This window comes from Pteronotus mesoamericanus, unplaced genomic scaffold (assembly GCF_021234165.1).
Source record: "Pteronotus mesoamericanus isolate MK-2021 breed Mesoamerican mustached bat unplaced genomic scaffold, CSHL_Meso_final scaffold_167, whole genome shotgun sequence".
Classification (NCBI taxonomy): domain Eukaryota; kingdom Metazoa; phylum Chordata; class Mammalia; order Chiroptera; family Mormoopidae; genus Pteronotus; species Pteronotus mesoamericanus.
This window is the reverse complement of record NW_026555308.1, coordinates 3,303,188-3,324,941: the sequence shown is the minus strand read 5'-3', so window position 1 is coordinate 3,324,941 and position 21,754 is coordinate 3,303,188. Positions and strand designations below refer to the sequence as shown.

At 48.0% G+C, this 21,754-nt stretch overlaps 1 protein-coding gene across 2 annotated transcripts in view; it reads left to right on the top strand.

Annotated features, from left to right (window-relative positions):
• The window catches only part of CORO7 (coronin 7), a 58,213-nt gene that overhangs the window by 2,401 nt on the left and 34,058 nt on the right, over positions 1-21,754 (top strand). For both annotated transcript variants that reach the window (XM_054589519.1, XM_054589518.1), the window contains exons 2-7: positions 65-161; positions 1,023-1,097; positions 5,116-5,186; positions 5,691-5,874; positions 7,460-7,536; positions 19,263-19,313. In XM_054589519.1, the coding sequence (XP_054445494.1) occupies positions 65-161; positions 1,023-1,097; positions 5,116-5,186; positions 5,691-5,874; positions 7,460-7,536; positions 19,263-19,313 (555 nt within the window). The remainder of the gene's footprint in view (positions 1-64; positions 162-1,022; positions 1,098-5,115; positions 5,187-5,690; positions 5,875-7,459; positions 7,537-19,262; positions 19,314-21,754) is intronic.

The following is a 21,754-nucleotide window of genomic DNA, read 5'->3' as shown; positions in this document are numbered from 1 at the left end:
CTCATCCTTTATTTTAGGCACTGGCAGAGCCCTGGCCTTCAGTGTTCTTATTCTTTATTTCCAGGCCTGGATCAGTGATATTCGAGCAGGAACTACTCCCTCTTGTGGGAACCATATCAAATCCAGCTGCAGCTTGATTGCCTTCAACTCTGACCATCCAGGTAAGGGGGTGGACATGTGGAGATTCAGGCATTGTCATCCAAATAGGGTGGGGTAGAAGGGTAGACTCTTTGCAGGATGGAGGCTTTGAGGCTCTTCTTGGGGCTCAGAGGTCAGTACCATGCAGGGTCTTAGTGCCCTACAAACTGGTCAATGTGCAGTAATAGCAATTTTGGTTAGAATGTGTGTGTATATTTTGTATAAACTGCATGGGCTGTTGTCTTCAAGAGTGTGGCCCGGAGGGTGGGGAGGGGGCTGTTGCACTTTTGTTTCCAGTTTTCCCCATGGGACATTCATGCCTTGTCTGGGGGCCTGGGGGTGGCTGTGATCAATAGGAATACTAAGATTTGTAAAGCTCCTTGCATTAGTTAGGACTCTTTTGGTTGCTGATACTAACTCAAACCTCAAACTGATTTCAGCAAAAATACCTTTTTGGTTCATATAGCTAGTAAGTCCAGGGGCTTCAGGCAGGCAGAGCTGTATCCAGAGGCTCACACATGCCATTGGCCCCAGCTTTTCTCTTGCCCTCCAGTTCTGCTGCACTCAGGTAATGGCTACTTTTTCAGGTAAAGCTGGGGAAAGTCTTGGGTGCTGGCACCTTACCTCTTATGACCCACAGTCCCAGAAAGAGCCTCTTTCCCTAGTGTCTTCTGTACCTCTAGTGTCACAGAAGGTTCTTGTGTGGAGCAAGGATCTAACCCTGGGCCAATGTCTGTCCAGAAGGATGTAATCTTATGATGGGTGGAGGCTCTGGGAAGGTCCAAGCCTGAGCTTTTGGGTCTTGTGTCCCTTAGGAGTCCTAGGCTGGGAAGTAGATGATCCCCATTAGGCCAGAAGTCAGAGTCCCTGTGTTTATTTGCCAGGTGTGCTGGGCATCGTGCCTTTGGAAAGCCAGGGAGCGGAGAGGAGACATGTGACCCACCTGGGCTGCCATTCTGGTGAGTGGAAGATTTGACCCAGGAAATCTGGAACTTGCCCCTCCTCTGGGGCTAGGGATTCATACTCACCTGGTCTCACAGGCCTGTCTCTTTTGTTGCCCTCACTGTGCCTTCAGACAGGTGGGTTCCAGATTGGTAGGCTAAGTCCTGGTAGAGAGGAGGGAAGCTGGGTGCTCTAGGTGGTTAGTCTGGGAGGAAGAGGAATATGTATCAACACATACCGGGCTCCAGGTGGATGCTGGCTCCCTGTTACTGCAGAGAACCTATGTGGATCTAAGGCCTTTGTCCTCTCCTGGAGCCTTAGGGACCACCCCCTGCCACCAGACCTTCTCCCCAGCCAGGTTGTTCAGGATCCTCCAAGGAGGGGGTGGGCTGGCCTGCACAGTTAGAGATAGACCCTTACAAAGAGAACTTTGTCTGCCACCGCTACTTCTAGGGGCTCCCAGCAACCTGCTTGGCAGCCAACCAGCTTTCAGTAAACAATTTGCTCTCCTAGGATGACACCCAAGTACCTCTTCTTTCTCTGTCCAGCTTTGGCAGCTGTGGGCCCAGCTCCTCTAACCTGCATTCCTGGCAGTCTATAGGGTGGCCTTGGGTGAGAGAAGGGGGCTGATCACTGTTCTGGGTGCGCAGCTCAGTGTCGGAATCCTGATGATGATGACGATGGCAGTTAATAAAATAATGATAAGATTGATTCTCATCTAATCCTTTTGTAAAGTTTTTACAACTTTTTCTTTCTTTTTTTTAGAAGATTTTATGTATTTATTTTTAGAGAGGAAAATGGAGGGAGGAAAAGAGAGAAACATCAGTGTGTGGTTGCCTCTAGTGTGCCCCTTACCAGGGACAAGGCATGGGCCCTAGACTGGGAATCTAACTGGTGAGCCTTTTCTTAGGCCGGCACTCAATCCACTGAGCCACACCAACCGGGGCAGCTTTTTACAACTTTATCAAGATATCATTTACGTATCATTAACATTAGCTGTTTTGTTTTTTTTAAATGTTTTATTTATTTATTTTTAGAGAGAGGGAAAGGGAGGTGGAGCGAGGGAGAGAAACTGATGTGTGAGAGATAGATGGATTGGTTGCCTCTTGCACTCCTGCAACTGGGGACCTGGCCCTTAACCCAGGCATGTGCCCTGCCTGGGAATTGAACCAGCTACCTTTTGGTTCACAGGCTGGCGCTCAGTCCACTGAGCCACACTAGCCAGTTCAACATTACCTGTTTTAAGTGAAGAATTTGATGACGTTTATTAAAGTTAAAGGTTTGAGTATACCACCATGCAGTTTTAAAACATTTCCCCAGAAGATCCCTCCTGCCCCTTTGTGCTTAAACCATTTCTACCTCAGGCACTGCAGCCTCAGGCAACCATTGATGTACTTTCTGCTTCTGCGCTGGCGGGTCTGAAAGGCTCCTGGTATGGCATATTTGGCCTGCTCCCTGTCTTTGTAAACTGCTGTATTGGAACACTGCCAGGCCTTTTTATCGATGGTCAGTCTGTAGCCACTTTCTCCCAGTAACTGCAGCATTGAGCAGAGACAGTATGGTCCTTTAAGCCTGAAATATTTAGTACCTCACACTTTTCAGAAAATGTTTGCTGGCCTCTGCTCTATAGACTGACCTTTTCCGAACATTTCACATAAATGGGGAATAGCATACATAGCCTTTCCGAGTCTGGTCTCTTTTACTTAGCATAATGCTTTGAGATCCAACTGTGTTGTAGTGTATGTAAGAAGTCTGCTTTCTCATATACTCTTACATATTTTTAGGTATATTTTAAAATAACCTATTTTCAGCTAGGAAAACTGAGGCTCAGAGAGGAACTTGGCAATGTTGGTACTGCTGCTGGCAGAGCCAGAATTGGAACCCAGGTCTACCTGACCCTGTGTTCTTGGACACTGTGCTGCTTGCTTCTAGATGCTTTTTACTCGCAAGGGAGTTGCCCCGAGCTGGTGATGTGTGTGAGGTGGAGAGTGCCCTATGACTTTGAGGGCTCCAAATAGAAGCTGGACCAGGCGCCTTGTTGGCAGGTTGAGGCCTCACTGTAGTTCCAACTATTCAGAACCTCTCTCTGCAGGAGCAGGCTTTCTGGGAAGCTGTTCTTGGAGTAAGTGAGCTTCAGCTCCTTCAGAACCTACCCTCAAGGCACCAGGCACTCTTTGCCCTCTTAGGTGCCAGTGGTGGTGGGAGACTGTGGTGGGCTAGGCTCTGGCTACTGCCCTGGCTTCAGGATGCCCGGGCTTTGGGGCACCTTCCATGTTTTGCCTCAGTGCCAAGCAGCCCTTCAACCCAGCTGCCCAGCAGAGCAGAGGGCAGGGAGGCATCTAGAGGGCCTTGCTGCATATCTAGGCTGTGGGGTGGGCTGGGGTCTGTTCTCCAATTTGGGGAAGGCAGTGTGATGATGTGCTGAGGATATAGGTTCTGAAGCTGGACTGCCTGGCCTCAACCTCAGCTTTGTCTTTTCTTAGTTGTATATCTCTGGGCAAGTTACCTAACCTCTCTCTGCTTGTGTCCTTGTCCTCCACTTGGGTGAAGATGGCACAGTGCCATCCTGGTGGGTCAATGAGGATTTGGTGAGGTAAATGCACAGGCAGGACTCAGGATTCTGGCATAGCCAGGCACCCAGATTGGCCACATTACTATTTCTCATTTTCTCAGTATGCCAGGCTGCCTACATTGGCTGCTGCTCTGGGCCTTGGCCCTGCCCTGTCCAATGTGGAGCCTGTAGGGTAAGGCAGCCGGGGTTTGTGGCCAGGAGTCCAGGCTGAGGCTGTCTCAAGGGGTACATGTTCTTGTTACACCTACTTTTCTTCCTTTTTTTCCTACCTACTTTTCCTTCCTACTTTTCCTCTGGCCGAGAGGAAAATGTAATACTTGGCCCTGTGGAGAGGCAGGCAGTAGGGTGGCGGCTCCATTCTTTGCTCTGGTGCTGCAGGCCTGGCTGTCCTGCTCACATCCCCCACAACACCCAAGCTCTGGTCTCATCTCCCCTCTGGGCTCTCCCTCTGGGATCAGCCCCCTTCAGCCCTCTGGGATCTCCCCTCTGGGCTCACTTTGTGTCCCCACCTCCGCTCCTGGCACCCCCAGAGCTGGGAGGTTCAGGCTCTTTGGTTTCAAAGAGCAGAAATCAATTCTAGCTTACTTAAGCCAAAAAAAAAAAGGTCTATTGGGAGAATCCTGGGGCGCTTCCAGAACCAAAGGAGCAGCCGAATGCTCAGGTCTTAGGAGGGTCCTGGCATGGTACCTGCTAGTCTCTTTCGACCTGGTGGCCTTCCATTCAGGCCAGACCCTAAAACACCCTGTTGCTAGGCCTTCCCATTCCAGGTTTAATTCCCCTAAGAGAGAATCTGGCTGTGGGGGTGATGATCAGGTACACTCTCACACTTGGACTGGTTAGCCCTGGCTTAGGGGGGAGTAATGGGTCAGGCGTGTGACAACCACCTTCCTCCCTTTTCCCTGCTGCCTTCTCCATGGCCCATCATGCCCCTCATTGAAGCCTTTCCTGCCTCTGACCCTGGGGTCACCCCTGTATGCACAGCTCACCCCTAGTTGCACCTGCACCGATGTATATGTCTCCCCTGGGAAGTGCTGAGGGCCAGTTGACCTGGGTGGTTTGTGTATCCCTTGTGACCAGAGCAGGGCCAGCACTGCTCATTCACATATTCTCAAGCCAGGCCCTGTGCTTGGCCCTGGATTTGGGGTGATAGCAAGTGCTGGTATGGTAATCTGAGGAGTTTCCTGCCCATTATCCAGCTGACCTCTTTATGCCGGCCCTTGGCCACTCTGGGTCTCCTGGGCTCTTAGGGAAACGTGTTGCAGGTCTTTGGCATTTGCCCATAGTTTGCAGAGGTGCCCTCATTCTGGGACTTGGAGCCTGCTGCTGTGTGTGCACAGAGGTGTTGCCTCTGAAACCCTGGGCTCTGGTTCTCAGCCTTGGGAAAAGGGCACATTGGGCTGGAAGGAGGACATTCTGGCCAGTTCTGGTCGGGCCTGACTGAGGCAGCCCTTCCTCTCCCGCAGACCTGGTCACGGACTTGGACTTCTCTCCCTTTGATGACTTCCTCCTGGCCACAGGATCAGCTGATAAGACGGTGAGCGGAGCCACTGGAAGAGCTGCTCGATGCCTTACCCCCTCTTAGTTGGGGCCTTCTGAGCCCTCTGAGCCTATAGGGCTCTGCTTTGTCCCAGTCCAGCCCCTCCCACTACCCCTTCACCTTCTCCACAGAATTGCTGGGCTAGTCTAGACTTTTCTTAGTTCCTCAACACACACTGACTCCCATGTATTCCTGTGTACTTGCCAGAGCCCTGCCTGTGACCTGCTATCCTGCTGCTTGACTGCCCAAGGACAGCAGGTCTGGGGTGGTGTGGGAGGCCTGGAAGAGATGGATCAGAGCCCCTGGTTTCTCCACTCCCATTTCCCCCTAGCCTTCAACCACACCCATGATCCTGAGCCAGGTCTCCCTCCTTTCCCCAACATGGACACACAGTCTTGTGCCTAATCATGGCCGTGGAGATAGGGGCACCCCAGGCAAGACAGGCTGGATGCAGTGAGGCCCCTCCTTGTCCTGGGCTCACAGACTTGCTCTTTCCCACAGATGAAACTATGGCGACTGCCAGCCCCTGGCCATATGCTACCCTCAGGGCCTGGGCTGGTGCTGGGCCCTGAGGACACCCGGATAGAGGTGCTGCAGTTCCACCCCACTGTGGATGGCATCCTGGTGAGCACAGCAGGCACGGCTGTGAAGGTCTGGGATGTGGCCAAGCAGAAGCCCCTAACAGGTACAGGCCACATTAGCCGTATCGCTTTCTGGGCACTCCACTCCTGGACAGTGTTCCATTTCTTTGTTTATGTGTTTGATATTATGAGTCGTAAAGTAAGTATCAAAAACTCAGGTGTACATAGTATAAAATCAAGTCTTAATTATAAACATCCCACTACCTTCATTTCCCATAGCATCCGTTTTCATCTCACTTAGCTGTTTTTTTCTGCTTTTTCCTCCACACGTCTAAATAACTTTCTTCTACTGTTATTTCTTGGATTGTATGTTGTTTAAGTTTTGAAAACAAACTGTTGACTTCTACCTGGGAGACGACGATTTGCTCTCTTACAGCCCAGCTGCATCCCCTCCTCGCCATGCTCCTCCTCCTCTTCATTTCCCAGTATAGCTTGTCCTAGTCTTTTTGGGCTGCTATAACAAAATCCCATAGACTGGGTGGCTTATAAACAATAGAAATTTATTTCTCACAGTTCTGGAAGCTGGAAGTCCAAGATCAAGGTTGCAGACATTTTGGTGTCTGACGAGAACCTGCTTCCTGATTCATAACCAACCATCTTCTCACTGTGTCTTCCCAAGGGGGAAGAGGCAAGGGAGCTCTCTGGGGCCTCTTTCATAGGGCCACTAATCCCATTTAGCAGTGCTCCCCCCTCATGAGCTAATCACCTCCCAAAGGCCCCACCTCCAAATTCTACCACAGTGGGGGTTAAGTTTCAATATGTGAGACTTAGGGGGACACAGACATCCAAAGCATGCATAGATAATGGTAACTTTGGGCCAGACTCCTCAGTATTTGACTGATTATAACCCTGTAGTGTGAATGACAGCTGTGCCCAGGTGTTTTCTGTGGTAGTGTCAAAAACTGAGTCCTTTTTGCAGTCTTCCTTGACATGCTCATCCCTTCTTTAGGGTAAAGACACGAGGCTCAGAGAGTTGAAGGATAGACTGGCACCCCAGGGCTATGCAGCATCCAGGGTAGGCCAAGCTCACGGTGGTGATGTCTCCTCCTTTGGGGCTGGGGCCAAGGGCCATTAATAGCATAACTGTCTTCTGGGTCCCCTCCTGACAGCATCAGACAGTGCCTACCATGGAGGCATGTTGTGCCACATGGATGGGAAGTACAAGGTGTAGGGCTTGCTCCCAAAGAGCTCCTGGCCAGTCGAGGAGACCAGCCTGACCCCTGAAGCAGAGGTGAAGGTCATCAGGCAGTCATCATTAGGGAATCACCCCAGCTGTAACTATCATCTCAAGCCGTTATTGTGTGCCCAGCACTGTGCTGAGGTCTTCATGACAGCCCACACAGCAAAGCAGTTCTACAGCAGTGAGGAGCAGGGATCCTTGGCAGGTTTTAGAGTAGGAGCATGGCCTGACAATGGCAGGGCTGAGAAAGGATCCCCAGGGTATAATACAGCATATCTGGAAGGAGCTGCTCCCCTTGCTTCTCCTACCTGGGAAGGGTCCCTGATAGCTGCTGCGTCTGCCCTGGGGAGTTACCCCTAACCAGGCCCACCAGTCCCACTGTGTTCTCATTGTCCAGGGCAGGGTGTGGGGCCCCGGTGCCCCTCTTGACTTTGGTTGCTTCTCTGCAGAGCTGGTGACCCACGGGGACCTGGTGCAGGGTGCTGTGTGGAGCCGGGACGGAGTCCTGGTGAGCACAATATGCAAGGTAAGCAGGTGGGCGGTGAGGCTCAAGTAGGTGCCTGTGGAGGGCTTGAGGAGTGCTGTGCTTTTCTCAGGGCCATGGTGTCACAAAGCACACATCTTAGGCTGTACTGGTTAGGCTGGGTGGTTTGTATGGGACAGAAGAACACCAAGGGTGGGCATTCTTGAGGCCTTCCCCCACCTCAGCTTCCTTCCCACCTTCTGGCTCACACCTGCATCTGCAAGCCCCTGCCCTTCCTTGGTACTAGGGCCTAAGGTCTCTATCAGATGAGGGCACAAGAAAAGCCCCACTTTGGCCCTGCTGTGCCCTGATTTGTGCCGTTTACCTCCCATCGCCAACTTCAGGAAGCCTCACCTGCCTGCCTATATGCTTTGTTCAAACTGTTAGGAGGATCCAGACTCAGGGTACTGTGCTAATAACCATACCCAGTCAGCAGACCTCATGGTCCTCGCTGACCCCAGGTCCCATGCTCACCCAGTCCTCTAGGTGGGGGAGGCCAGTGTGGATCAGGAAACCATACAGATGGAGCAATAATTATGACCTGTGAGAGAGAGTTGAAGTGCCTTGAGCTGGTCAGAGGAGCTGGGGAGGCTTGGCCTCAGGCAGTGGCCTCTGGTAGGGGCTCTGAAGGAAGGGTTCATGGCGTGGAGCAGAGAGAGAGGAACTTGGGAGCTGCAGATTTGGGTGCAGAGAGCAGAGTTGAGTATACAAGGGTTGTGCTTGTTACTGGAGAAAGCAATGGAGTGTTTAAAGCCAGAGAGGGGTGGGCTGTGGTGTGAGGTGAGCAGATTTGCATTTTGAAAGCTCCTTGGCTGTCTTGTGGGCAGAGCATTGCAGCGTGCCCATATCCAAAAATGAAGGTGAGGCAACTTCTAGGGGAGGATATGAGCAGACTTGGGGATGAGAGCTGCGGGTTGGTGGTGGGCAAGATGTGAGGAATAGGGGGATTGTGAGGCTGGCTTCTGGTTACAGGCTGGAGGAAAGGCCTGCCACCGAGATGGGGTGCTCCCAGGAATGGCTGTAAGCCTTTTGAGTTGGAGGTACCTAGGACATCCAAGTGGGAGTATCATTTGAGTCCATGGACTGGAGCTCTGGACAGCAGGTGTGGTGGAAGGATGGACATTGTCTGTGTTTATGTGGTACCTGGAGAGTGACTGGAGTGCCTGTAAGTGGGAGAGAATGAAATGAGAAGAAGGTGACAAAGTAAACTGGGAGGAAGGATCAGAACCTGCAAGGGAGACAGAATGAGCTGCCCGGTGGGAGGAAGGAAGCGAAACAGGGCTGGCTCTCTACCCCAGGGAGGTGGCAGGGAACACTGGGAAGAGACTGAAGAGGCAAAGGACACACACATCTTGGATTTGGGGAAGTAGGCGACCTTCAGGACCTTTTGGGGTATACTGTAGACTGAAGCTGCATGTGAAGAGTGAGTGGAAGGCAAGAAAGGAGCCTGCAAGGATTCTTCTGGCAAGTATGGCTGGGGGAGGGGATGGAGGATAGGAGCTGGTCCGGAGGAGGTGAGGACGCCTCTGAAGGAGAAAATGTGGTGTCTGCATATTTGGTGGGATCCTATGTCCAACTCTTTATCTTTCCACCTTCTAGGAAGACCCATTTCCTGGTCTTTTTTAAAAAAATTTTTAAAAAATTGAATTTATCTGGGTGACATTGGTTAATAAAATCACATAGGTTTCAGATGTACAATTCTATAATACATCATCTGTGTATTTTGTGTGTTCACCACCATAAGTCAGTCGCTTCTTCTGTCACCATTTATACCCCCTTTATCCTCTTCTACCTTCCCCCACCTCCCTTTCACTCTGGTAATCACCATACTGTTGCTTAATCCCTTCATCTTTTCACCCAGCCCCCCATGCTCCCTTCTGCTCTGACAGCTGTCAGTCTGTTCTCTGTATCTAAATCTGTTTCTATTTTGTTTGTTAATTTATTTTGTTCATTAGATTTTACATATAAGTGAAATCATATGGTACTTGTCTTTCTCTGACTGGCTTATTTCACTTAGCCATTTCCTAGTCTTTATCAACTCTTTTCATTTTTTTCCCCTACTTGGTTCATTAAACAGTAGTTTCCAGACATTCACTTGAGTTTTGGGGATCAAGAGGTAAATAAGACTGGGCTGCTGGCCCCCAGGAAGCTGCTGTTTGAGGGCAAGGTGGTCAAGTGGCCATTGCTCAGGCTAAAGGCTGAGGAGCATGACTTCCAAGGGACGGTGAGGTCAGGGCTTGTCCTTAGGTATGAGCCCTTGCTGAGGTGGAGGGAACAGGTATCTCAGGAAGGGGGGCCAGCCTGTCAGAATCCTTTGGACTGTGACCTCCCTCTCCAATGAGAAACCCTCTCTGTCCTGCATTTCCTTGGTGAGTGTGAGAGACAGGCAAAGAATGATAGAGGGAAGGAGGGAGGGAGGGAGGGAGGAAGAGAGGGAAGGAGGGAGGGAGGGAGGGAGGAAGAGAGGGAGGGAGAGAGGGAGGGTAAACTAGAAGATGCTTCCCATTAAAACCTCCCTGCTCTCAGCACCATCTCCCAGATGGTGGGGAAAACCTCCCTGGTGCCTGACCTGACTCCCATTCTGCCTTGGAGCAGTTCTTTCTCCCAGGGCCCAGGATTCCCCTGCAAGGCTTCCATTTAACCCCACCAAAGTCCGCTCCTACTCTCCTCCCAGCCCTTCCAGGAGGCCACTAGGGGGCGCGCTGGCACCACAGATTGCTGTGTTCCACTAAGCACGCTCTCCGTGTTCCTGCAGGCCCAGCAGTTCATGCCTTGCAGCCTATACCACCTCTTCTGTCTCGTCCCTGTAGACCCCCATGAATGCCAGACCAGCCTCTAATGCCCAGTCTGAGTCCTGGTTAGATGACCAAGCTGCCTTTAGGGTCTGGTCACATGCTGAGACTGTTACTCAGACCCATGAGAGGCACTGCCACCATCCTCATCCTACCAAGGGCTCTGGATTTGCCCGGGTCACAGAGTACCTGAGTGGTGGATTTAGTGCTTGAATCCAGGCCATTGACTCTCCACTGTGGCTCTGCCACTCAGATGTGAGTTATGTCCTTGCTGCCAGTAGCGGGTCTCTCTTGCCCAGCATCTCTTTGTCTCTTACTATCCTCTATCTCTTCCTGCCCTGTCTCTGTCCCTTATTGTCTTTCCTATCTATAGTTGTCCCCTCTCTGTTCCTCTCTCTCTCTCTCTCTGACCCCTCTGTGTCTCTGTCTTCTCTCTCTTTGTCCCTGCTTTTTCTCTCCATCCCCTTCCTATCTCTGTGTTTCTCTTTGTCTCTCTCTGTCCTCTCCCTCTTTCTCTCTCTCACTATTCTTTCTGCCTCTCTGCCCCTTACTGTTCTTGGCTGTCTGATCTCTGTCTCAAAACAGCATCTTGAACCCAAGGCTGTGGAGCGGAGTGGTGCTTCAGAGCTAACCATTGGACTGTGCCTCCTGTCCCCCGGACACATAACAAGTGCTCACTAAACTATAGCAGGCGAGGCTTTTCCAGGAGTGACCCAAGAACCCTGGGAACCCGCTGAGGTGTGTCAAGAAAGCCTGGGATGGGTCTGCCAAGGGAGGTCTGGCTTTCGAGGCCGTCTCTGGCAGGCCCCCTCCTTCGTCCACCTGTGTGCTCCCCTGCTGCCGCTCTGCTCCTGCCATCCACTTTCCTTTTGTGGCCATCTCCACAAAAGGAATCACAGGCCAGCAAGCTCATGTCTCCACATCTTTGCTCATGTTTTTCTGCCTCCTCAAATGCCTTTCCCTTCCTAGTGCAAGCTCTACTTGTCCTTTGGGGTTCAGCTTAGGTCCAAGTTCCTCCCCAAAGCTCCCCATGACCACCTAAAGTATCTCAGAGTCCAACACTTGGTGAAGACTGTTTGCTTTCTCTGCATCCCAGGCATTCAGGCAGGGGGCACGCAGAAACATTGCACACATAGTACCAAGAGTTCCCACATCCCCACTCCCTTCCCATCTTGCACTGGTGTAGTGTGTTTGTTTCAATTAAACCGATATTGCTACATTATTCCTAACTAAAGCCAGTAGGGTTCATTCCTGATACATGTCTTATGGGTTTTGACAAATGCATGATGTCATAATTACAGCATCATATAGACTAGTTTTACCACCCTTAAAAGTACCCTGTGCTTCACCTATATAGCCTTCCCTCCCTGTGCCCAAACCACTGGCAACCACTGATCTTTTTGCTATTTCTGTAAGATTTGTCTTTTCCTAAATGCCTTAGAGTTGTAGCCAATGTGCAGCCTTTCTAGATTGACTTCCTTTTTTTTTTTTTCTTTTAAAATTTTATTTATTTATTTTTAGAGAGAGGGGAAGGGAGGGAGAAAGAGAGGGAGAGAAACATCCATGTGTGGTTGCCTCACACGTGCGCCCCACTGGAGACCTGTCCTGCAACCCAGGCATGTGCCCTGACTAGGAATTGAACCGGTGACTCTGCTTCACAGTCCGGTGCTTAGTCCACTGAGCCATACCAACCAGGGATAGATTGGCTTCTTTCACTTGGTAATATGCACTTTTAGTTCTGCCATGTCTTTTTGTGGACTGATAGCTATTTTTTAAAATTGTGGTAAAAAAACACATATCAAAAAATTACTATCAACCATTTTTTAGTATACAGTTCAGTAATGTTAAGTATATTTTCATAGTTGTGAAACAGGTTTCTAGAACTTTTTCATCTGTAGAACTGAAACCCTATCCATTAAACAACTTTCTTTTGTCCCTTCCCCCAGCCCCTGGCAACCACCATTCTATTTTCTGTCTCTATGAATTTGACTACTTTAGATACTGCATATGAGTGGAATTACACAGTAGTTGCCTTTTTGCTACTGGCTTATTTTATGTAGCATAATGTTCTCAAGGTTCATCCATGTAGCATGTGACTGGATTTTCTTCCTTTTTGAGCCTGAATAATATTTCATTGTATATACCACATTTTGCTTATCCATCCATCCACAATGTACTTGGGTTGCTTTCATGTTTTAGCTATTTTTAATTTTTTGAGGAACTACCACACTGTTTTCCTAGCAGCTTTACTATTTTACATTACCACCAACAGTAAACAAAGGTGCCAATTTATCCACATTCCAACCTACACTTATCTTCTTAAGATTTTTACAATTTATTTTTAGAGAGAGGGAAAGGGAAGGAGAAAAAGAGGGAGGGAAACATCGATTGGTTGGTTGCCTCTTGTATGCACCCTCATGGGGAATTGACCCCTAACCTTTCACTTTGCAGGCCAGTGCCCAGCCAGCTGAGCCACACTGGTCAGGACTGTTTTCTGGGTTTTTGATAGTAGTTATCCTAATGGGTGTGAGGTAATACCTCATTGTGGTGTTGATAAGCATTTCTTTGAAGATTAGTGAATGTTGAATATCTTTTCATATGCTTCTTGCCTATTTGTATATCTTTCAAGAAATATCTGTTTAATTCCTTTGTTTATTTTTTATAAGGTCATTTGATTGTTTTTTGTTTGTTTTTGTGGAGTTGTATGAGTTTTTATATATTCTGGATGTTAATCCCTTATCAGATATGTGATTGCAAAAGTTTTTTTCCATAAGTTATATTTTTCTTCTTTCTTTCTGAGGGAGGGAGAGGGGGAGAGAAAGAGAGAGAGAGGAAGGGAGGAAGAGAGAAGCATCAATTTGTTCCACTTATTTCCACATTCATTTTCTTGTATGATTTCTTGGTTGATTCTTGTATGTTCCCTGACCCTGAATTGAACCTGCAACCTAGACATATCGGGATGGTGCTCTGTTCTTTGAATAACAAAAGTTAAGCCTGATGTAGTCTCACTTGTCCATATTTGCTTTTATTCCTTGTGCTTTGCAGTTATATCCAAGAAATCATTACCAAATCCGACATCATGAAGCTTTTCCCGTTTTCTTCTAGGAGTTTTATGGTTTGGGGATCTTAGCTATTTCTTTTTATCACTGAATAACAATCCATTGTGTGAATGTACCACAGTGTATTTATTCATTCACCTATTGGGGGACATCTTGGTGGCTTTCAGTTTGCAGTTATGATTCAAGTGCTGTAAATATTTATGTGGACTTAACTTTAACTCATCTGTGTAAATACTTGAAGAGCACAATTGCTAGATTATATGGCATGAGTATTTTTTGCTTTGTAAGAAACTAACTGTCTTCCAAAGTGGCTGTACCATTTTGCATTCCCATCAGTAATGAATGAGAGTTTCCGTTGCTCCACATCTTTGTTAGCATTTGGTATCTTCAGTTTTTTAAATGTTAGCCATTCTCGTAGGCGTGTAGTGGTAGCTCATTATTGTTTTAATTTACAGTTCTCTAATGGGATGTTGTGTTAAGCATTTTTTCATATGTTCATTTTTCATCTGTGTAACTCCTCTGGTGAGGTGTCTCCTGTTCAAGTCCTTGCCCTTTTTGTTATTTTTTGCTTTGCCTTTTTTTAAAATCTGGGTTATTTGTTGTCTTATTTTTGAATTTTAATATTTTTTGTATATTTTGCATTCAAGTCCTGTCTCAGATATGTGCTTTGCAAATATTTTCTCCCAGTCTGTGGCTTGTCTTTCTTTCTTTTTTTTTTTTTTAATTTTTAAAAAAGATTTACTTATTTATTTATTTTTAGACAGAGGGGAAAGGAGAGAGAAAGAGAAGGAAAGATACATCAATGTGTGGTTTACTCTTTCAAGCCACCCCACTGGGGACCTGGCTCGCAACCCAGGCATGTGCCCTGCCTGGGAATTGAACTGGTGACCCCTTGGTTCACAGGCTGGCACTCAGTCCACCGAGCCACACCAGCCAGGGCCATTTTCTTAACAGTATCTTCTGCAGAGCAGAAGATTCTTTTAATTTAATTTAATTTTTTAAATTACATTTTATTGATTATGCTATTACAGTTGTCCTAATTTTTCCCCTCTTGTCCCCCTTCACCCAGCACTCCCCACTCCCTTTGGCAATCCCCACACCATTGTTCTTGTCCATGGGTCGTGCATAGGTTCTTTGGCTACTCCATTTCCTATACTGTATTTTACATCCCCATGGCTATTCTGTAACTACCTATTTGTACTTCTTAATCCTCTGATCTCTTGGCCCATTTTCCCATGAGCCCCTCCCATCTGGCAAGCATCAAAATGTTCTCTCATTTCTCCAGTGCTCCCATGTTTCTATTTCTGTTCTTTTTGTTTGCTTAGTTTGTATTTTAGATTCAACTGTTTATAGATATGTATTTGTTGTCATTTAATTGTGCATAGTTTTGATCTTTTTCTTAAAAAAGTCTCTTCTTTTTAAGAGATTCTCTTATCTATTTAGTTTTATAGAGGAGGGACAAGAGGGAGAAAGAGAGGGAGAGAAGCAGCAATGTACGAGAGATATGCATTGGTTGCCTTTTCCACCTCCCCAACTAGGGACCCGGCCTTCAACCCAGGCATGTGCGCTGGCTGGGAATCGAACTGGCAACCATTCGCCTCGCAGGCCAGGCACTCAATCCACTGAGTCAGACCAGCCAGGGATTAAATAAGTCTCTTTAACTTTCCATATAATAATGGTTTGGTGATGATGAACTCCTTTAGTTTTTCTTGTCTGGGAAGCTCTTTATCTGCCTTTTGATTCTAAATGATATCTTTGCTGGGTAGAACAATCTTGGATGTAGGTCCTTGCTTTTCATGACTTTGAATATTTCTTACCAGCCCCTACTAGGCTGCAGAGTTTCTTTTGATAAATCAACTGATAGTCTTATGGGAATTCCTCTGTACGTAACTAACTGCTTTTCTCTTGCTGCTTTTAAGATTCTCTCTTTATCTTTAACCTTTGGCGTTTTAATTACGATGTGTCTTGGAATGGGCCTCTTTGCATCTATCTTGTTTGGGACACTCTACGCTTCCTGGACTGCATGTCTGTTTCCTTCACCAAATTAGGACAGTTTTCTTTCACTAGTTTTTCAAATAGATTTCCAATTTCTTGCTCTTTCTCTTCTTCTTCTGCACTCCTGTGATGCAAATGTTGGATTGCTTAAAGTTGTCCCACAGGCTGCTTACATTATCCTTGTTTTTTTGGATTCTCTTCTCTTCTTATTGTTGTGATGGGTTGTTTTTTGCTTCCTTATGTTCCAAATCACTGATTTGATTCTTGTCATCCACTCTACTGTTATTTCCCTATAAATTTTTTTCTATTTTAAGTGTATCCTTTGCTTCTGACTGGATCTTTTTTATGATGTTGAGATACTCACTAAGTTCCTTGAGCATCTTTATAGCCAATGTTTTGAGCTCAGCATCTGATAGATTGCTTATCTCCATTTTGTTTAGTTCTTTTTCTGGAGTTTTGATCTGTTCTTTCATTTGGGCATGTTCCTTTGTCTCTTCATTTTGTTAGCTTTCCTGTATTTGTTTCAATGTATTAGATAGAGCTGCTGCTATTCCCTGTCTTGGTAGCATGGCCTAATATAGTAGGTGTCCTGTTGGGTCTTCTATCACTTAGCTGGATACTCAAAGTACACCCTTCTCTTGTAGTTGATCCTCACTTTCTGTTGGCAGGTCAATGGGAGGGATTTACCCAGGCCAGTTAGCTGACCACCAACTGCCACCCCCTGTGGATGTTCAGCTGTGCAAGGGCAGGGTGATGGCGCTCCTACATGGCCTACATGGCCTTAAACTCCACTGGGTGTGCTGGCCCTGGAGTTTCCCCGGGAAGGTTAGGCCAAAGTCAGCCCCCACCTGTGTTTTGCTGGGGCACCCTGCCTGATCTATAGAGCAATCTGAGATGGGTGCTACTTGTGCTGGGCTAGGAGATTCCCAGGTTAAGCCAAGCTATGAATCTAGGCTGGGCTGGCGGGGGGCGGAGGGGTGGCTCACTGAGGCCAGCTGTTGCTTGTTTGAGAGGATTTAGGAAGTTGTGAAGCATGAGCCAAGGCCAGCCATTCATATAAAAAAGCAGCTTGGGGGGGCCCCTTAAGTTGGGTGGGATGGAGTCTCTGGGGATCTCCAGAGTGGGGCAAACAGTGTTAGATAGGTTGATGGAGTCTCAGATATGGCACCTGCCTGTGGGCTCTCTGGCTCTGTGAGGGGAGGGTTCAGAAAGGGGACAATGGTCCTCCTTTCTGTCTGGGAGAAGGCTGACCTTGATACCGGACACTTCACTTTCTCCCTATATGCCACTGGTGCCTTGCAAGCTGCTTCCCTGCTGCTGGAGCCCAGCGGGAGTAAGTCTAAGTAAGTCCATGTGTAGGTTCTCTAAGAGGAACTGCTTGGAATTCCAGAAGTTTCTTCCACTGACTCAATCTTTGCTGGTTTATTGCAGCCAGCCAGAAGTTATGGGGGCTTACCTTCCTGGCACTGGAACCCTGGGCTGGGAGTCTAGTGTGGGGCTGGGACTGCTTGTTCTCGAGGTATCCCTCCCAAATTTTGACCCACCACACGTGGACATGGGACCAGCCCATTCTGCATCTCTGTCACTCCTACCATCTGGATGGATGTGTTTTCTTTAATTCCGTAGTTGTCAGACTTCCATTCAACTTGATTTCTGACGGTTCTAGGTGATGGCTGTTCTATATTTTAGTTGTAATATTGATGTGGTTGTGTGAGGAAGCAAGCCGTGTTTACCTGTGCTGCCATCCTGACCCAAGTGTTTGATTTTAATGAAATCCAACTTACTGATTTTTCTTTCATAGATTATACTTTTGGCATTGTAGTAAACAGTCATTGCCAAACTCAGCGTCATTTAGATTTCCTCCTATCTTATCTTGTAGAGGTTTTATAAGTTTGCCTTTACATTTAGGTCTGTGATCTATTTTAAGTTAATTTTTGTGAAAGGTATAAAGTCTGTGTCTAGATTTATTTTTTTTTCCATGTGTATGTCCAGTTGTTCTAGTACTATTTGTTGAAAAGTTTTTCTTTCCTGCATTGCATTGCCTTTGCTCCTTTGTCAAAAATCATTTGACTGTATGGGGAGGTCTATTCATGTATTCTTATGCCAGCACCACATTGTCTTGATGACTGTTGTTTTAGAGTAAATTCAGGTAACATTAGTTCTCCAACTTTGCTCTTCTCCTTTAATATTGAGTTGACTACTGTGAGTCTTTTGCCTGTCAATATAAAATTTAGAATCAGTTCCTCAATATTCACAAAATAACTTGCTAGATTTTTTCATTGGGAGGTCATTGAATGTGTAGTCAAGTTGGGAAGTACTGACAGCTTGATAATAGTGAGTCTTCCTGTCTGTGAGCATGGATGGATTGCCTCTCTCTCCATTTATTTAATTCTTTGGTTTCTTTCATGAGAGTTTTGTAGTATTCCTCATATAGATCCTGTACATATTTTGTTAAATTGATAGCTAAGTATTTAAAAATTTTTGGTGCTATTGTAAATAGTATTATGTTTTTAATTTCAAATTTCAGTTGTTCACTGCAGGTTTATTGTTTTTCAAATTATGAAAATAGAAATCCATGACTGATTAAAACAAAGTAGAGGCATTCTAAGATGTGAAAAGGAAAAGCTAACCAACCCCAACTTCCCCCAGCCCTGGTACCCAGCTTCAACACATGGCTTGTGCTGGTCAGCACCTTTTTCCTTGCTCAGCAGACTTGCAAAACGTACAAAAACATGGTTAGAAAAATAATGGATTTTTTGTTTATTTTTTACCACAGTAGGATTGCTCTATGCCATGTTGTCCTGCATTTTTCTTTTAACACTTAAGAATTTATTATGGCCAAGGGGATTATAAGGAGACTAAGTGGCAATGGAAAAAAAATACAATAAGGATTATAGGAAGGGAGGGGAAAAATTTAATAAGGATTATAGGAAGGGAGGGAGGGAGGATAAAGAAAGAATTTATCATGGCCAAGCCTGTTAATAGTGGATGCAGATTCTGTCCTCCCTCTCTCTCAGTTCTTTATGCACGTAAGTTTGTGTACTCACACACATACAGATATAAAGGCCTTGTAAAGGTATAGGCATCTCATGTTTTTCTTTTTCGTGTCTTCCCATTGCCACCTCAGGAGTTGTGCCGAGCGATGGCTAAGATGTGTAAACTCATCATCCTAGTTAGACATTAGGTGTTTGGTTTTTTTTAAAGATTTATTCAATTTTAGAGAGAGGGGAAGGGAGGGGGAAAGAGAGGGAGAGAAACATTGATGTATGAGAGATACATTGATCTGCTGCCTCTCATATACCCCCAACTGGGGACCTGGCCTGCAACACAGGCACATGCCCTGACTGGGAATCGAACCAGCGACTTTTGGTTTGCAGGCCAGCACCCAGTCCATTGAGCCACACCAGCCAGGGCACACCACCAGGTTTTTTAAGTATAGAGATGACATTGTCCTGTGAGCCCCTCTGGGCTGGGCCAAGCACATGGTTGAACACATGTAGCAGCCGGTAGCCTAGAGTTTGGTTCTGGGCTTCAGTTTCGCCATCTGAGATGGGGTCATGGTGATAGTACTGCTTCATAAGGTGGCTGGAAAGATGGGAAGAGATTCTGTATATAACATGCCTGATACATTGTAGGTACTTAGGAAATGTGAACTCTTGTCAGTGAGTTCTCTTTTGTGAGTGACGAGGGCAGGAAAAGGGGTCTTCCCCCTGTGGTGAGAAGGAGGAACCAGTCTGGGGAGGGGGGTCTCCTGATGCTGGATACCAGCCCTGTATAGTGAGAGGTAGAACCATCGAAACCGTGGGTTTGGGGAGACAGACTGGCTCCCAGGGACCTAGCCCACTCTAATTTCACTCTTCTTGCATCCTCTCTGCTTTTACAGGATAAGCAGCTGAGGATCTTCGACCCCAGAGCGAAGCCTGAGGCCTCCCAGGTGAGTTGTGTGGGCAGCCAGGCTCAGTTGAGGCCCCAGTGGCTCCAACAGGTGCAGGCAGGGGCAGGCTCAACCTCCTGGCAGACAGATTCTGCCACACCCTGTGCCCCTGGCAAAGGCCCAGTGGGTGTGTGGAGGTCACCTAAGGGTGGGCTACAGCTCTTTCTGGGAAGCATATTCTGGGTCCTGGGAGGGTCCCACTTTGATCACAGGATAGGGCACAGCCAGGCTGCCCACAGGCCTTCAATGGAGGCGTCCCGTGGCTTTAGGAAGCTAATTTGAGATTCCAACTTCCTCTCCTTTTTTGAGACCCCCCCATCCCCACCCACCTTTCCTGGCATGGTCAGCAGAGGCTAGCCGCAGAGGAACCAAAAGACACAGTCCCACCTTTTGCACCCCTCCAGTCTCACAGCTGTCAGACCCCTAGTCTGGGCCCAGGGTGTGGGCTGTGTTCGGGGCCTGCCAGATCTGCAGGACATAGACACTGAGCATGTTTGGTTTTGTCTGTGGTCATGCACTCATAGGGTGCATGTGGCCCTATGAGTTCCAAGTAGGAAGGCTGGGCCCTGGGTTCATGCTCTGGCATTGAGCCACTTTGGAGTCATTTATTCATCTGACAGCAGCTTGGTTCCAGGCATGGAATGTTCTGTGGTGAATGAGGCACACATAGGGTACTTGCTGGAGGCTTCTCTTGCTGGAGCAGTTTAGTACTTCCCTGAGGAAATGGCTTGGAGCTGAGGCCTGAGTGGTGCAGAGGGGACAAACACAGCCAGCCAGAGGTGGGACGAGCTTGTTCTAGGAGTGAGGGCCACAGAGGAGAGGCAGGGCCCATGGTGGTGGGCCTGTCACCTGTGCTATGGGGAGCCATTGGAGAGTTTTAAGCAGAAACGGGCAGATTTACATTTTAAAAAAGATTTTTTAGCCCTGGCTGGTGTGGCTCAGTGGACTGAGCACCAGCCTGCAAACCAAAGGGTCACCAGTTCAATTCCCAGTTAGATCACATGCCTGGGTTGCAGGCCAAGTCGCCAGTAGGGGGTGTGTGAGAGGCAACCACACATTGATGTTTCTCTCCCTCTCTTTCTCCCTCCCTTCCCCTCTCTCTAAAAATGAATAAATAAAATCTTTTTATAAAAAGATTTTTTAGAGATGAACAGATAAACATTAAAAAAAAGATTTTTCTAGAAGCTGAGGAGTCTCTTTCCCTGAGGAAGGTGAAATTCATGGCCCTGCGGCCAGCTCAGGGGGGGAGCTCCCCAGCAAAACCCCAGTCCCATCATAGATGCCCTCATCTCCATTTCTAGAATTTTTTCCCTCCTGGAGTAGTCAAGGTTAATCCATCAGCTTAAACCCAACCAGCAGTAATTGGGGCCCTGTCGCCCCACCCCACTTCCCACATTGCATACATGTGCCCTCGCAGTCCTCCTCACGGCCAATTGTAACTTTTTGCCCCAGACAGGCCAGTTTGGGGGAAGACAAAAATGAGGCCCCATTCTGACAGGCGAACCAAGCTGGGCAGAAGTGGTTTTAGCACTTCCCACCACCAGGCCGTGCTTCCCAAGGCTGGTGGGAATAGCTAAGTGTGAGTCTTAGATCAGTGTGAGTGTGAGCAGTGAGCTTCACTGTAGCTTTCTGTGGCTAATTTCCAAGGCTTTGCCTGGAAAGAGGGTCCTAGGCTCAGCTTGAAGGAGGGAGACTGAGGCCCTGTTCCCTCAGCTTTCTCAGGTTGCCCTCTTCTACCCAAGGTCTTGGGTGTCAGTGCAGGGCATTGCCATTTCTGCCCAACTAGGCATTGCCATCTCCCCTGGCCTGTTTTCTCCCTTTCCCTTCCCCTCTCCCTTCTCTTCCTCTTCGTCTCCTCCTCATCCTTCTCCAGCAAGGAGGGGATGGTAATGGTGCTGAAGTAGAGATGCAGTGGCTGTCATCCAAGGGGCTCTGAGTTTCTAGAAGAGGGAGGGAGAAGATCTGGTTTTGGTGGGAGACCCCCCTAAAGGGGATTCTGGGTGAAGAGACCTGGGAAGAGCGTGGGTGGCTCCCACCCCTTCCCTGCTGCTAGGACAGTGCCTGTGCTGATGTGGGGGCAGTGGGCCTGGAATGCAGCTTGTGAATGGCCCTGCCCCCCCACTTCCGCCCTGGGCATCTGGCCCACACCTGGCTTCTATTAGGAAAACCGCCGCTGGCGGCCAGGGTTGGTGTGAGCCGAGGGGCCAGCTCCAGGGATAGGCCTTCTGGGTGCACCTTCTCCTGAGATCCTCCTTCCCCACTTGAGAGGAGCATTGTTCGGGGAAGAGAGATCAAGGAAGGAGGTGTTGCCTTCAGTCCCGCCTCTGCCCTCCGTGCTGGAGTGGCCGTCCCCACAGCCTGGAGGCTGGGTGGGGAGGCCTGGGGAGTCCTCCCTCTGCCAGCTTTTTTGGACCCTGTCTCTGATGACCTGAGCCCGGAGC